This window comes from Eumetopias jubatus, unplaced genomic scaffold (genome assembly GCF_037043125.1).
Source record: "Eumetopias jubatus isolate StellerSeaLion01/CBP00866 unplaced genomic scaffold, mEumJub1_p1.0 scaffold_1, whole genome shotgun sequence".
NCBI lineage: Eukaryota > Metazoa > Chordata > Mammalia > Carnivora > Otariidae > Eumetopias > Eumetopias jubatus.
Window position 1 is genome coordinate 121849218 of NW_028274807.1, and position 17129 is coordinate 121866346.

General features: G+C 36.5%; 1 protein-coding gene across 1 annotated transcript in view; it reads left to right on the forward strand.

Annotated features, from left to right (window-relative positions):
• Nucleotides 1-17129, forward strand: part of CEP70 (centrosomal protein 70) — an 89476-nt gene that overhangs the window by 69521 nt on the left and 2826 nt on the right. Inside the window, exons 13-17 of the mRNA XM_028099251.2 lie at nucleotides 9329-9499; nucleotides 14197-14343; nucleotides 14519-14687; nucleotides 15050-15164; nucleotides 16216-16295. Of these exons, the coding sequence (XP_027955052.1) occupies nucleotides 9329-9499; nucleotides 14197-14343; nucleotides 14519-14687; nucleotides 15050-15164; nucleotides 16216-16295 (682 nt within the window). The remainder of the gene's footprint in view (nucleotides 1-9328; nucleotides 9500-14196; nucleotides 14344-14518; nucleotides 14688-15049; nucleotides 15165-16215; nucleotides 16296-17129) is intronic.

Sequence of the window (17129 nt, forward strand, 5' to 3'; positions counted from 1 at the left end):
GAACCTTGGTTTCTTTTTTTTTTCAACTTTTTATTTGAATTCCAGTTAGCATACAGTCTAATATTAGTTTCAGGTGTACAATATAGTGATTCAACACTTCCATGCAATCAAACCCGGTGCTCATCACAATGAGTGCACTCCTTAATCCCTATCGCCTATTTCACCCATTTCCTCCCCCCCCCCCCCCACCTCCCTTCTGGTAACCATCAGTTTGTTCTCTCTAGTTACTTTCCCTTTTTGGCTTTGTTTTCTTTTTAATTTTTAAAATTTTTTACATTTTTAAGTAATCTCTACTTGCAACCCTGAGATCAAGAGTCACATGCTCCCCTGACTGAGCCAGCCAGGCGCCCCTGTTTTGTTTCTTGAATTCCACATATGAGTGAAATCATGTGGTGTTTGTCTTTCTCTGACTTATTTCACTTAGCTTAACTTATTTCACTTAATACTTTCTAGCTCCATTCGTGTCATTGCAAATGGCAAAATTTCATTCTTTTTTATGGTTGGGTAATATTCCAGTGTGTGTGTGTACACACAAACACATATGTATATACATACATATATATACACACACACACCACATCTTCTTTATCCATTCATCAATTGATGGACACATAGGCTGTTGCCATAATTTGGCTATTGTAAATAATGCTGCTATAAACATCAGAGTGCATGTATCCCTTTGAGTTAGTATTTTTGTATTCTTTGGGTAAATACCGAGTAGTGCAGTCGTTGGATCCTAGGGTAGTTCTATTTTTAACTTCTTGGGGAACCTCCATACTGTTATCCACAGTGGCTACACCTGTTTGTATTCCCACCAACAGTGCGCAAGGGTTTCTCTTTCTCCACATCCTGCCCTACACCTTTTGTTTCTTGTGTTGTTGATATCTTGTGAGGTGATATCTTATGAGGTGTGATATGTGTGAGGTGTGAGGTGATATCTTGTTGTAATTTTGTGAGGTGTGAGGTGATATCTTGTAATTTTGATTTGCATTTCCCTGATGGTAAGTGATGTTGAGCATCTTTTCATGTGTATGTTAGCCATCTGTGCCTTCTTCAGAAAAATATCTATTCATATCTTCTGCCCCTCCCCCCCCTTTTTAAAGAAAGGCAGACTGCCACATGTGGGGCCTCATTTGGATGTGGTCTAGAGCCTTGAAAACTTGACCACTCTACATTGTCCTACAGATGGACCTTGAGAGCTTGTTTGGAGGTCCTAGTAGGGGAATGCAGCTACTTGTATACCCTTGACTGAAGAACAGTCCTCCTCAATCGGGGAAGGTCATCCTCTTTGACCAAACCTGCAGCTTCGGGAGGGATGTACATGGAGTGGTGAGGGAAGAAGGGGACACTTCCTAGCCAGCCAGATCAGCTGAATCAATCCTGGCGATCAGTGGAGTGACAGATGTCACAGCCAGATTGCCCCCATATCGTGCCCATTTTTTAACTAGGTTGTTTTTTGGGTGTTGAGTTGTATAAGGTCTTTATATATTTTGGATATGTCCCTTTATCAGATATATCATTTGCAAATATCTTCTCCCATTCTGTAGGTTGCCTTGTTTCCTTCTCTGTGCAGAAGCTTTTTATTTTGATGTAGTTCCAGTTATTTTTGCTTTTGTTTCCTTTGCCTCAGGAGACATATCTAGGAAGAAGTTGCTACAGTTAATGTCAAAGAAGTTACTGCCTGTATTCTCTTCTAGGATTTTTATGGTTTCAGGTCTCTCATTTAGGTCTTTAATCCATTTTGAATTTATTTTTGCGTATGGTGTAAAAAAGTGGTCCAGTTTCATTCTTTTGCATGTTGCTGTCCAGTTTTCCCAGAACCATTTGTTAAAGAGACCTTTTCCCTATTGGATATTCTTTTCTTCTTCATCGAAGATCAATTGGCTGTATAATTATGGGTTCATTTCTGAGTTTTCTATTCTGAGTTTTATTGATCTAGGTGTCTGTTTTTGTGCCAGTACCATTCTGTTTTGATTAGTATAGCTTTGTAATATAACTTGAGGTCCAGAACTGTGATGCCTCCAGTTTTGTTTTTCTTTTTCAAGGTTGCTTGGCTATTCAGAGTCTTTTGTGGTTCCATACAAATTTTGGGATTATTTGTTATAGCACTATGAAAAATGCTGTTGGTATTTTGACAGGGATTGCATTAAATGTATAGATTGCTTTGGGTGGTATAGACATTCTAACAGTATTTGTTTTTCCAATCCATGAGTTTGGAATGTCTGTTTCTTTGTATCATCTTCAGTTTCTTTCATCAGTATTTTATAGTTTTTAGAGTACAGGTCTTAAACCTCTTTGGATAGGTTTATTCCTAGCGATCTTACTGTTTTTGGTGCAATTGTAAATGGGATTGTTTCATTCCTTCCTTCTTTTTTTTTCCTTTTTTTAAGATTTTATTTATTTGAGAGAGAGAGCGCACATGAGCTGGGGTGGGGGGGAGGGAAGGGCAGAGGGAGAAGCAGACTCCCCTCTAAGCAGGGAGTCCTATGTGGGCCTCAGTCCCAGGACCCTGAGATCATGACCTGAGCTGAAGGCAGCCACTTAACCAGCTGAGCCACCCAGGTGCCCCTGCAAATGGGATTGTTTTCTTAACTTCTCTTTCTGCTGCTTCATTATTGGTATATAGAAATCCAGTAGATTTCTGTACATTGGTTTTGTATCCTGAGACTCAACTGAATTCGTTTGTTAGTTCTAGCAGTTTTTTGGAGGATTCTTTCAGGTTTTCTATGTATAGTGTCTTGCCATCTGCAAATAGTGAAAGTTTCACTTCTTCCTTGCTGATTTGAATGCCTTTTATTTCTTTTGTTGTCTGGCTGCTATGGCTAGGACTTCCAGTACTATGTGGTAGGAGTGGACATCTCTGTCTTGTTTATGACTGTAGAGGAAGAGCTCTCAGTTTTTCCCCATGTAGGGTATTAGCTGTGGGTTTTTCATATATGGCCTTTACTATGTTGTGGTATTTTCCCTCTAAACCTACTTTGTTGAGGGTTTTTATTATGAATGGATGTTGTACTTTGTCAAATGCTTTTTCTACGTCTGTTGAAATGATCATATGGTTCTTATCCTTTCTTTTTATTAATGGGATGTATCATGTTGATTGATTTGCAAACATTGAACCATCCTTGCAACCCAGGAATAAATCCCACTTGATTGCGGTGAATGATTTTTTAAATGTATTGTTGGATTCGGTATGCTGGTATTTTTTTTTCTTTTTCTAAAAATTTTTTATTGTTATGTTAATCACAATACATTACATCATTAATTTTTTGATGTAGTGTTCCATGATTCATTGTTTGTGCATAACACCCAGTGCTCCATGCAGAACATGCCCTCTTTAATACCCATCACCAGCCTAACCCATCCTCCCATGCCCCTCCCCTCTAGAACCCTGTTTTTCTTTTCTTTTCTTTTTTTTTTTTGATGTAGGGTTCCATGATTCATTGTTTGTGCATAACACCCAGTGCTCCACGCAGAATGTGCCCTCTTTAATACCCATCACCAGGCTAACCCATCCCCCCACCCCAGAACCCTCAGTTTGTTTTTCAGAGTCCATCGTCTCTCATGGTTCGTCTCCCCCTCCGACTTACTCCCCTTCATTCCTCCCCTCCTGCTATCTTCTTCTTTTTCTTTTTTCTTAACATATGTTGCATTATTTGCTTCAGAGGTACAGATCTGTGATTCAACAGTCTTGCACAATTCACAGCACTCCCCATAGCACATACCCTACCCTATGTCTATCACCCAGCCACTCCATCCCTCCCACCCCCCACCACTCCAGCAACACTCAGTTTGTTTCCTGAGATTAAGAATTCCTCATATCAGTGAGATCATATGATACATGTCTTTCTCTGATTGACTTATTTCACTCAGTATAACACCCTCCAGTTCCATCCATGTCGTTGCAAATGGCAAGATCTCATTCCTTTTTATGGCTTCGGTATGCTGGTATTTTATTGAGAATTTTTGCATCTATGTTCATCAGAGATACTGGCCTGTTCTTTTTTTTGTGTGTGGTGTCTTTATCTGGTTTTGGTGTCAGGGTAATGCTGGCCTCATAGAATGAATTTGGAAGTTTTCCTTCCTTTTCTATTTTTTGGAATAGAGAAAAACATGTATTAACTCTTCTTTAAATGTTTGGTAGAATTTGCATATGAAGCCATCTTGTCCTGGACTTATGTTTGTTGGGAGTTTTTTGATTACTAATTCATTTTATTTGCTGGCTATCAGTCTGTTCAAGTTTTCTATTTCTTCCTGTTTCAGTTTTGGTAATTGTTTCTGGGAATCCATTTCTTCTAGGTTGTCCAATTTATTGGCTATATATAGTTTTTCATAATATTCTCTTATAATTGTTTATATTTCTGTGCTTTCGGTTGTTACTTCTCTCTCATTTGTGATTTTATTTATTTGGGTCCTTTCTCTTTTTGATAAGCCTGGCTAGAGGTTTACCAATTTTGTTGATCTTTTCAAAGAACCAGCTCCTGGTTTCATTGATCTGTGCTAGTTTCATTGATCTGTGCTATTGTTTTTTTAGTTTCTATGGCATTTATTTCTGCTCTAATCTTTATTATTTCCTTCCCTCTCCTGGCTTTAGGCTTCATTTGTTCTTTTTCTAGCTCCTTTACGTGTAAAGTTAGGTTGTTTGAGATTTTTTTCTTGCTTCTTGAGGTAGGCCTGTATTGCTATATACTTCCCTCTTAGGATTGCTTTTGCTCCATCTCAAAGATTTTGGACCATTGGGTTTTCATTTTCATTTGTTTCCATGTATTTTTAAAAATTTCTTCTTTTATTTCCAGGTTGACCCATTCATTATTTAGTAGCATGTTGTTTAACCTCCATGTATTTGTGCTCTTTCAGATTTTTCCTTGTGGTTGACTTTCTAGTTTCATAATATTGTGGTCAGAAAAGGTGCATGGTATAATTTCAGTCTTTTTTTATTTGTTGAGGCCTGTTTTGTGACCTAATATGTGATTTATTCTGAAGAATGTTCATGTGCACTTGAAAAGAATGTGTATTATGCTGTTTTAGGATTGGATGTTTTGAATATATCTGTTAAGTCCATCTGGTCCAGTGTATCATTCAAAGCCTTGTTTTCTTGTTTATTTTCTCTTTAGATGATCTGTCCATTGATGTAAGTAGAGTGTTAAAATCCCCTACTATTAATGTATTTGAAGCTTGGTTTCCATCTCAGTTTACTAAGTTATCAGGTGGTAAGGAATATTTGTATTTGTGTGTGCTTATCCTGTCTTACCATGACCTATCTTCTTGGCTAAAAACATTGTAGGTAGCTTGACTTAGATTTTGTCTTACTCCTTGAAAGACTTTGGCCTAATTCAAAGCAGGGTAGTAAAAAGCTGATAAGATTTTTAAGATTTTGGGGCACCTGGGTGGCTCAGTCAGTTAAGCATCTGCTTTCGGCCCAGGTCATGATCCCAGGGTCCTGGGATTGAGCCCCGCATTGGGCTCCCTGCTCAGTGGGGAGTCTCTTTCTCCCTCTTCCTCTGCCCTTCTCCCCTGCTCATGCTCTCTCTCTTTCTCGTGCTCTCTCTCTCTCTCTCTCTCAAATAAATAAATAATAAAATTTTATTAACTAAGTGTAATAAAAAATAAAGGATCTTATAATCCTTTTTCCTCTTCTCCTCCCTTAAGCCATTTCCCTTTTTATTGTTTGTGTTGTTGCTGTTGTTGGTATAATTATTATTATTGTTGCTGTTATTATTATATATGTAAATCTATTTTCTTAAGGTCCTTACATAGTTTTGTTTTTATTTAGATATATAGTCCATATGAACTTTAATTTTCTATGTGGCATGATGTAGAGATCTAACCTTGCTGGTTTTATAGACCATTTATTGAATAGATGAGTGATTAAGCCTATTTACTGACTGAACTAGGCCTGTGCTCATATTTTATTAGACCCACACAGGGTTTTTTAAACTTTGAATTAATTACCAATCTTTTAAAAATTAAGATATTTTATTTGTTAAGTTCTTATTTCTAAGCTTATTTCTAAGCTTCTCTTAAAAAGCCACAGAATCCAGGGGCGCCTGGGTGGCTCAGTTGGTTGGGCATCTGCCTTCAGCTCAGGTCATGATCCCAGGGTCCTGGGATCAAGCCCCGCATAGGGCTCCCTCTGCTCGTGTGTGAGCTCTCTGTCAAATAAATAAATAAAATCTTTAAAAAAGAAAAGAAAAGCCACAGAATCTGGCAACAAATTCCTGCATAGTCATTATCAGGGCAGATATCATAGGCATAAGCCTCTCCCCTGTCACATATGGGCCTGTATTCTTCAGTTAGCTACAGCCCTTGGTCATCCTTGTTTCACTCAGTCATGGTCTTATTTTGCTTCTAGAGGCATTTGAGTTTACAGTTTCTCATAGACCATTCTTTCTCTACTTCATTGAAATGAAACCTTTATCATATCTACTCATATGCATAGGTTTGTGTCTAGACTCTCTAGTCTGTTCCATTTTTATACTATTTGCATATTCTTTTAACTTCTGTAATTTTATAGTAGGTTTTGATACCTTTTAGGGTAAGAATCTTGTCATTGTTCTTATAAAAATTTTTCCTTTGCTATTCTTCTGGATGAACAATTTGTCAAAATCAAAAATAGATCCTATTGAGATGAACTATGATTGGATTAACTTTTTAGATTAATATTTGGAAAGGTGACACCTTTATAGTTTTGAATCATCTCATTCAGAAATATGTCTCTGATTTTACGTGGGCCTTCCTTTGTAGCCTTGAATAAAGTTTTATATATTTTTAAATTTAGCTCTTGAGTATTTTTGTTAGGTTTATTTTCTTAGGTATTTTATAACTTTTATTGCTATTGAGAATAGCATCCCTTTTTCCATTACATTTTCTAATTGATTGTTGCTGGTTATTCATATATCTCTGAGTTGATTTTATTTCCAGGCACTTTTCTGAAAACTGTTTTTTTTGTTTTTGTTTTGATAACTCTCTTGTACCCAGCATATAACTGAATTTCTTTTATTTCATCTTGTTTCTTAGATACAATTTGAGAGGCTTTGTCCTTTAACAAGGGAATTAAACCATTCATGGATATTGAGACCAACTCATATATCTACTTTTATTCCTGACATCTTTCTGTTTTCTATATATGGTTTTTGGTTCTGTTCTTTTCCTGACATTTGCTAGGTTGAGATTTGTCTTTTTTCCTCTTCAAGTACTTCGGACATTTGTCATCTTAATTCTTTTCTATTTATCTAATGATTACTCTTAAGATACAGTTTTTATCCATAGCAAGAGTTTATCAGTATCTACAAACTGTTTCTGAATAGATAAGACCTATTTTTTATTTTTATTTTTTAATTCCCATCTCTCTCGTAATTGTCATTTTACTGTGTTCTCACTGTTAATATATATTTTGCTGCCATTTACCTGATTGTGATCAAGTCATAAGAATATGCTCTGCTGTCATCAGTAATTCTGTGGAGGGGAATTAATTTTTCCATTGAAATGTGTTTAAATACAAGAGAAGAAAATGTTGAAATACTCTCTTGAACTCAAAACAAAAACACCTCAGTAAACATCTGAAATCTTAGTACCAAGAGACCTGTGAGTTATAGCTTGAAGTGTGAGTAGGGATAAAGATTTGAGATCAAAATAGTATCTTGTTTTTATACTTACATAGCTATTTATTAAATGGTCTGGACTTGATGGTAGTAAATAAAGAAATGGCTTTACTCTTCTTTGTTTAAACTTGCTGTTTTGGGTCTTCCTTTCCTCTCCTTGGTAGAACTCATAGCTTTTGGCAGAGGGGTTATAGTCACATATTGTACATATTAAGATACTTAAGATTTACTCCAGGCATTGATGATATTAGGGAATTACTGTTAAATTTCTTTTTTTTTTTAAGATTTTATTTATTTATATATTTGAGAGAGAAAACGAGAGAGAACAAGTAGGGGGAGTGGCAGAGGGAGAGGGAGAACCAGGCTCCCCGCTGAGCAGGGAGCCCAATGTGGGACTCCATCCCAGGACTCTGGGATCATAACCTCAGCCAAAGGCAGATGCTTAACTGACTGAGCCAGCCAGGCGCCTCTAATTACTGTTAAATTTCTTATGTATAATAATGGTGTTAGGATTTTGTAGGAGAATATGCTTACTTTTAAGAGATGCATACTTAAGTATTTGAGGGTAAAGTTTTATCATGTCTGTTTTCTTTAGAAAATTCAGCTACGTGAGCATATATGGGAAAATGTTAATAATTGTTAAATCTAGGTAGAGATTATGTGGGTATTTATGATGGTTCATTTTATGTATCAACTTGACTGGGACACAGGGTGCGCAGATACTTGGTCAAACATTATTCTGAATATGTCTGTGAGGTGTTTATGGATGAGATTAACATTTGATTTGGCAGACTGGGTAAAGCAGATTGCCTTCCCTAATGTGAGTGAGTCTCATTCAATCATTTGAAGACCTGACTAAAACAGAGAAGCTGAGTAAGGAGCTCCACTTGCCTGACTGCCTTTGAGCTGGGACATCAGTTTTTTTCCTGCCTTCAAACTTGAACTGAAGCACTGTCTCTTCCTGGGTCTCAAGCCCATGGGCATTCAGACTAGAACTACTCCATTGGCTCCCTTGGGTCCAAGCTTGCCTACTGCAGTAATTGGGACTTACCTGCTTCCATAATTGTGTGAGCCAATTCCTTATAATAAATCTTTTTAGGTATATTTATATACATACACATTGTTGCTGTTTCTCTGTAGAACCTTGATTAATACAGATTTTGGTACTGAGAGTGGTTGTAGAGGAACAGCATTTTAAGGATTAGTTCTCTAAATTGGATCTGGGATTTCCAGAATTGGCATGTTTCCAGGATTTCTGTATAGAATGTGTTGGACTTTATTATTCATTGTCCTTGAACTTTGAACTTTAACTGAAGTTATGAAACAACAGGAAAATGCCCCCTTTCAACATCTGATTTAGCTTAAATATGAGGAGATAGAATTAGAGAAATGTGAGACTCTAGCTAAGGATGTATTGATGATTATTTTTACCTGTGTGAATTGTAATAGGTCATTCATAATCTACTTTAAAGTCCAAATCATTTGAAAATGCATTTTAGCTTTTCTTTGAAGTGTCTGGTTCTCATTAGAACTTATATGTTTAATTATGTTGATAAAACTCCTGTACTTCTAAAACATTACAGGTGTCAGTACTATTAAAGGACCTCTTAATGCCTAAAATTAATTCTGAAAATGATGATACATTGACATATAAAGCACTCCCTTAACCTAAATCACCTTGATAAGACTATGATAAATATTTCAACTTAAAAACATTCTTTTTTTTAAAGGTTCTGAATAGCATCAATTCAATTGTTCACAATCCAAGAGCTCCACTAATAATTTATAAACAGAGCAAAGGAGGAGCCCAACATTTTAATAAAGATCTTGTTCAGGATTGTGGATTTGAGCATCTTATTCCTATAATAGAAATGTGGGCAGATCAACTGACTTCCCTAAAGGTAAGGGGTTGAATATTTTTTACATGCTTTGAAAATCTGTTGGAGTCTCTGGGCTTTATTAATAGGACTAGGCTTCATTTTTTTGTTTTAGCTCTATAGCTTAGCTTATTTAAAACTTAAAACTTGCTACTTACCATATCAGTTTTAAGTACTACCTATATGATGTTGTCATTACTATAAGCTTTACCTCCTGTAAAGTTCTACCAAATACTTTTTTTAGGCCTGTTGCCATGTTGAAAATCTGTTTTGCACTTCTGGGCCCTTCCCTGTTCTACCTTCATCTTCCTCTTTTTGGTATCTCCATGCTACAGATTTTCCTGGCCCTTACTTCTCTTGAGATGTAATGTTTTATCCTTCATTCCATTTTAATTGGGGATTTTCTTCCTCTTCATATTTTAAATCATTTTCCTTCTCTCAAAACTGTCCACATCTGCCTATGCTGTAGAGCAGTTAATAGTTCAGTAGCAGCCAATACTACTTTTACCTATTCTATCCATGAAAGATAAAAATTTCTTCACTTTCTAGAGTTATTGTGTATTTATTGTGTATCTTCAGGTTTTTCAGTTTTTGTTGAGTAGTTCACTGAAAGGTGAATTGCTAACATTAATATTTAGTTTCTGTTCCCTTTAGTCTTTAGATTTTTCTTTGTTTTTTTTTAGGGGGGGGGGAAGGACAAAGGGAGAAGGAGAGAGAGAATTCTAAGCAGGCTCCATGGAGCATGGAGCCTGACGCAGGGCTCGATCTCACAACCCTGGGATCATGACCTGAGCTGAAATCAAGAGTCAGACACTTAACCGACTGAGCCACCCAGGCACCCCTGATCTTTAGATTTTTCAATAACTAATGTATATAGCACTACCTCTGTTCATGAAGATGCGATTCAGTAACAGTGTTTGTCAACAGAAGCCTTCCTGCATGAAGTATAAATGATACAGAAGATATGTGTAAGAATGTATAAGCTTTATGAGTTTTACCTTTTTTTATTCTCTGATATGTCCCAAGGAACCTCCTGATACATAATGAGTGCTCAATATTTGTCAAAAGAATGAAGCAGAATAACAAATTCCAAGACAACAAAATGAAGATGATGATATTGAATTTTAAAAAATTAATGAAAACATACCTGTAATGATGAAAGAATCTTCACATTAGCCTAATTTCACCTTCCCTTTTTATATAGGGATCAGATAGAGCTATAAAATAGAAAACATTTTAATTGAGTGATAGTGTTAGATTAATATACCTATCTTATACACCTGAGTCTCTCCAGTTCATATCTTAGCAGAGGGTAAATAATTAGTGGTTAATTATGTAAACCATGGTTAATTATGTAAACCCAGTCACTGCTTGTCAGGGGGTTCTCCCAGTAGGAAGAAATAGTGCTAACCCCACTTTAAAAAGATTTATTTTTTTATTTGAGAGAGAGAGAGCAAGTGAGCAAGTTGGGGGAGGGGCAGAGGAAGAGAATCCTCAAGCAAACTCCCTGCTGAGCAGGGAGCCCAATGTGGCGCTTGATCCCATGACCCATTAGATCATGACCTGAGCCGAAACCAAGAGTCAGACACCTAACTAGCCACCCAGGTGCCCCACTGTGCTAACCCTACTTCATTTCCTCTCAAGGAAGATGGGCTAGAATATGCCCAGCCTTCCCAAGAGAAGGTAAAAGACTAGAAGAGAAAGGACACAAAAGGAAGAATCAAATAAACGGATAGTTACTGATGATTTACTATGTTCAAGGCATTGGGGAGGTAATCAGAAAAGATGAACACGAGGTGCCTAGGTGGCTCAGTTAAGCATCCAGCTCCTAGTTTGGCTCAGGTTTGATCTCGAAGTTGTGGGATCAAGCCCCTCATTGGTTCTGCGCTCAGCATGGAGTCTGCTTCACATTCTCTCTCTCTCCTCCTCTGCTTCTACCCCTGCTCATGCTCTCTCTCTCTCTCAAATAAAGTCTTTTTAAAAAATGGACACAAGATTCAGACTAATTGGAGATACAACTTACTAAAAAACACGAAATATAATTTAACCATTCAAGATATCATTAGAAGAAATGAATGCCATAAAAACAGCCCATGAAAGGAGGCACCTGGGTGGTTCAGTCGGTTAAGCGTCTGCCTTCAGCTCAGGTCATGATCCCGTCCTGGGATGGAGCCGTGCATTGGGCTCCCTGCTCAGGAAGGCTTTCCCTCTCCCTCTGCCCCTCCCCCTGCTTGTGCTCTCCCACTCTCTCAAATAAATAAATAAAATCTTAAAAAAAACAGCCCGTTATGAAGTGCCAAGTAAATGAGGTAGATGACTTGTGCTCCAGATTCTGGAGGAGGAAGAACCCCCAAGAAAAGCTTTACAGTGGTGGTGAGTTCTTGATACTGTATAGTTTTTCCACTAGAAGGCGACAAGGAGAGTAAGCTGTGTAATTAGAATAGTCCAAGGACCCCTGAGACAAATTTAGTGGCTCTGCTACTGAAGTAACTCATGGATTTTAGGCAGTGCTTCAGATATTTATTACTGCGGAATCAGGATCCAAACTGAGAAACTATGTAAGTTCTTTGTGGCCTCATATGAAAGGTTTTCTGTATTGTAGTAGCCTTTAAGGTTGGGACAACCATCTTCCTAGATTAGTTTTTTCCTCAGGTTAGATTTGGCTTAAAAGAGAAGGATGGGAAAGGCACGAAGGAGCTGTCTGCTTTCTTCCTTCTGTCTTCCCACCCACCTTTTCGGGAAAGTCGAACTAGATGCTGTTGCTTTTCCCGTGCAGTATGCTGTTGTACCTTGTGGCTTTCCCATCCGCAGTGCTCCGGAGGCCTGCTGTACAAAGACAGGACATTGGTCGTCCGTCTGCATCCGCACAGCTGAGCAGTGTGGAGAGCACAGGAGACCCTCATTTAGATTTTTCAGGGCTCGGTGGACTATGCCACCAGCACCCTGTCGCTGCCAAGTAGACGAGAGCAGCTCTTCGTCTTACCTGTCTGCTCCTTTATTCCCGAGCAACATTTATACTGGGTGTGCTTTTTACTGAAGACCATTTCTTTATAATTGCACCTTGTTGACGGAGCATTAGTTTAATGAAGGTATTTATGCTGCAACTTCCCGACTTGTTTTTTCAAAATCTAGTGGCACTGATCGTTTAAAACATTCATTTGATACTGACATATTGCCTTGAATTGCTGAAATAGTAATTGCCTTCTTAACAAATGAAAGGTTACACATATCAGTATGTGAGGTCTGGGCATTCACTGGAGAATGATAAATAAGTGGAGGACTCAAATAAGGAGTTGGAAAAAGAATTTCCTGTACTTCTTTCTGTATTTTAGGGTTGCACTGTCTAATACAGTAACCACTAGCCACATTTAGCTTTTGATCACCTAAAATGTGCTAGTCTCAATTGAGATGTGCTGCAAGTGTAAAATACCTACCAGATTTAAAAGACTTAGTATAGAAAAAAACAGAATATTGATTATGTATTAAAATGATAATATTTGGATATAGTGGGTTAAACCAAATGTATTATTAAAGTTAATGTTACCTGTTTCTTTTTACTTTAAGTGTGGCTACTCAGCAATTTAAGATTACTTACAGTGGTACTGCAATGGGACAGATGGTAGCTGTACTTGTGATGAACAGAGCATCATGTAGAAACTTGTCAAATCACTAAGTCATATACCTGAAACTAATGTAACACTGTGTGTCAACTATCATATTAAAAAAATAAGTAAATAAAATTACTCTGACTTACATTTCTTTTGGACAGCAGTGTTCTAAAGGGCCAAGCACTGTGCCATGCACATAGCAAATGCTCAGTAAATGTTTATCGGTTTGACCGGTTTTAAACTTCCAGTAGCTTTGTCCTTTGTGCACAGCTTAAAATAAATTAGGAGAACCTGTGTAGGCCAAGAGAATTAAGTAGAATGTCATGAAGATTAAGTAGAATTAATTTAATTTAGAATCTTTTAAATTAGTTTTTCAAATTAAAACCTGCCCAGAAATAAATGCTATAATGGATGAATACTGAAAACATTATCCTAAGTGAAGGATCACAAGTCACAAAGGCCACTTATAGGGCCTTTTATCTGGAAAGCCAGTCACAAAAGGCCACTTATCTGTTTCTATGGTTTTGCCTATTCTGGGCATTTCACATAAAGGCAAATCCATAGAAACAGAAAGTAGGTTAGTAGTGACCCAGGTGCTGGGGATAGGAGAGAATGCAGAATGGCAGTAAATGGGTATGGGATTTCTTTTTGGGGTGATGAAACTGTTCTGAAATTAGGTAATGGTGATGATTGTACGTCTCTGAAAACTGATTAAAATTACTGAATTGTACACTTATAGAGAATGAATTTTATGTGAATTATATCTCATTAAATCTGTTATACAATTATTCAAGGCCAAAATATAAAGGATAAGCATATTTTTTATCCATCAATAGTTCAAAAATAATTAAATAACATATACTACTAATAAATAACATCATTACTTTAAATATCTAGATTTCAGATAATCAGCATATCATGTTTTTTGTAAGCCCTATATTTACCTGGAGAAAACAAATTTAACAGACTTTCTAAGCTGGCAATGGTATTTTTAAAAAATACTGATGATGGTTTATATTCTATTAAACCTGCCTGGATAATTATATTTTATTAGCATTATTGTGGAAACTTTTTTAAGGTCAATAATACCATGTTGTTTCTTTTGTTATAAAGGATTTGTATAAGTCCTTGAAAATACTATCCGCAGAACTGGTGCCTTGGCATAATTTTAAAAAGCAGGATGAAAATGAAGGTATCAGAATTGAAGATCTGTTGTTTATAGTAGATACCATGTTAGAAGAAGTTGAAAATAAGGAAAAGGTAATGCATAATACTTATGTAAATGTTCACATTTTAATGTAATCTTATCTTAAAAACCGACAGTGATACAGATACTGATATTTGTTCTACTAAGATCCTTTCTCTCTTTTTAAAGTTTTTATTAAAGTCTTGGGATTATTTTAACATGTGAACTGTTTCTCCCTCTTTTGGACAGGACAGCAATATGCCAAACTTAAAAACTTTGCAAGCTATTGTTTCTCACTTCCAAAAGTTATTTGATGTGCCTTCTTTAAATGGAGTCTATCCTCGAATGAATGAAGTTTATACTAGGCTTGGAGAAATGAACAATGCTGTGAGAAACCTCCAAGAACTCTTAGAACTAGGTGATGACTCTTTGCCTTTCTGGCCCCCATTTAAGAATTATTCCTAATAAATCAACAAAAAGGTTAAAAAATTGAAAAGTAAGAAAATTGAAGATGACTAAAGCATAAAATGTTTGATTTAATGATGATGAAATTCTCTTTTAAAATATCCTTTTAGGGACGCCTGGGTGGCTGAGATGGTTAAGCATCTGCCTTCGGCTCAGGTCATGATCCCAGGGTCATGGGATCGAGCCCCACATGGGGCTCCCTGCTCGGCAGGGAGCCTGCTTCTCCCTCTCCTTCTGCTGCCCCCCCCCGCTTGTGCTCTCTTTCTCTGTCAAATAAATATTTTTTTAAAATATCCTTTTATTTCTCTCTTTCAGATAGTTCATCTTCATTGTGTGTGTTGGTGAACACAGTTGGAAAATTGTGTAGACTGATTAATGAGGATGTGAATGAACAGGTTATGCAGGTATTGGGACCTGAAGACCTCCAAAGGTATTTATTTTAAAAAGTATCTTCCACAATGCTTGGATTGGTGAAATTAAAGACTTTCAGAACTTCCTAAGTTATTTATCTTTCCTGTTTGGGATAGCATCTTTTGAATAATTTGACAGTCTAAAATAATCTCACACCTTATTGATGGAGAGAATGCCAAGCATTTTCAAGATAAAAATAGATTGTAGGGCCTGTAAGTTTACATAGGGTGGGTCAGGACTCCAGCATTATTGCTATAAGCCTGTTCCCAGGGGAAATTATATATGGAAAAATTCACACCTTGTTAGCAACTTCATGTTAGTGTTCAGAATATATAAACAAGTCCTATTTTTAGTACACTACTATAGGTCGCTTAGTAATTGCTAACAGTGTATTTATTATTTGATTAGAAGATAAATGTTAATGAGGTTTTTTTTAAAAGCTAGTCATCTCTAAAATAAAACTGATGTTTTTTTAAAATATGGAAACATAGCTATACTTAAAGCAACGCTTCCCCCTCCCCCCCCAATTTCATACTGCAACGTATGGGAAGAGGAACACAGACATATACCACCCATACCATATATTCTGCAAGTATCCTAGGAAGATCTGACACTTGAGTTTTCTGATACTTGATGCTTTTAGAAGGAACGTACGTCTCACTTATTGGTCTTTTTCCCCTTTCCCACATTTATACTGATGACTGATACTTATTCTTAATGTTTAATAGAATACGGGATATAAAAAACAATTTTTAGAAAATGTTAAAAAGCAAGGTCTCTTGAAAATTCTCAAGCTAAATGGAAAGTCTTCCACATTAGGAATGTTAAATTTAACTTTGGGACACGTGTGTACACTGATTAATAAGAGTTTGGTTTTTTGTTTTGTTTTGTTTAGAAAAGTGGTATTAGATGAACAAAGACCTTAAAAAAGGAAGGATTGCAGTAAATGATTATTAAATTTATACTGAAATTAGGAAATTTCTTTCCATTTTGAGAATGTTTTACTTCAATCAGATGCAGGAACCTTAAGTGGGAAATTCAGTGTAAACTGTGCATTTTTTTTTTTAAAGCATTATCAACAAACTGGAAGAACATGAGGAATTTTTCCCAGCATTTCAGGCATTTACTAATGATCTGCTTGAAATCTTAGGTAAGATCTTCGTTGGTGGTGGTTAAATTTCGAGTCTTAAGATGTCGTGGGTTTGAGGGATGAGTGTTCCTTAGTCGCTGTATTAGTGCTTTTACCTAGTGTTTTGGTAGAAAGTGTCTAAAAACCACTAACAGTTCTGGAAATACACTCCAAACTTGTAACTAGAGTTGGTTGGTGTGGTCTACAAAACAGAGAAGCACATATCCTTTAAAGAGCTAGGGGCTGCCTTTGCTTTGAAACCATAAAATGAGAAATGGTATTACTCTGGCTAGGCCCAGTTTAACCCTGACTCTGGCATGGCCTAATGAGAAATCTTCATAGAATTTATGATCGTGAAGGTGTTTAGTTTTTTTTTTCTTCCTTCTTTTTTTTTTTAAGATAGAACTTACCTACTGTGTTTTTTAAAATATACAAATTAAGTTTCTTTCTCAGGTGATAAGTAATGTAAAGTAAACATCTGTAGACAGAAAGATAAATTTATAAATCTGTAGAAGGGAAAAGATATTTGTATTCTTGGTCAGATTGAGGGTTTTGTTATTAGTATCATCTTTTAAAGGGAAAAACATAATTTAAGCTTAGGAATCATAGGCAAAATAGAAACTCAGGGCTCTTATTTTAAGTGTGATTATATATGGCTATAAAAGTAATTTATCTTACTATTAAGAACACTTTTTAAGGTTTAAAGTGATTTATTCACTGATGAATTTTTTTTCTATATAGTTCATTTGAAAGATTTTTTTTTTTTAAAGAATGCCTCCTTGACATAGGAAATTAAATTAGAAGAGGTGGGGCGCCCGGCTGGCTCAGTGGGAAGAGCATGCAACTCTTGATCTT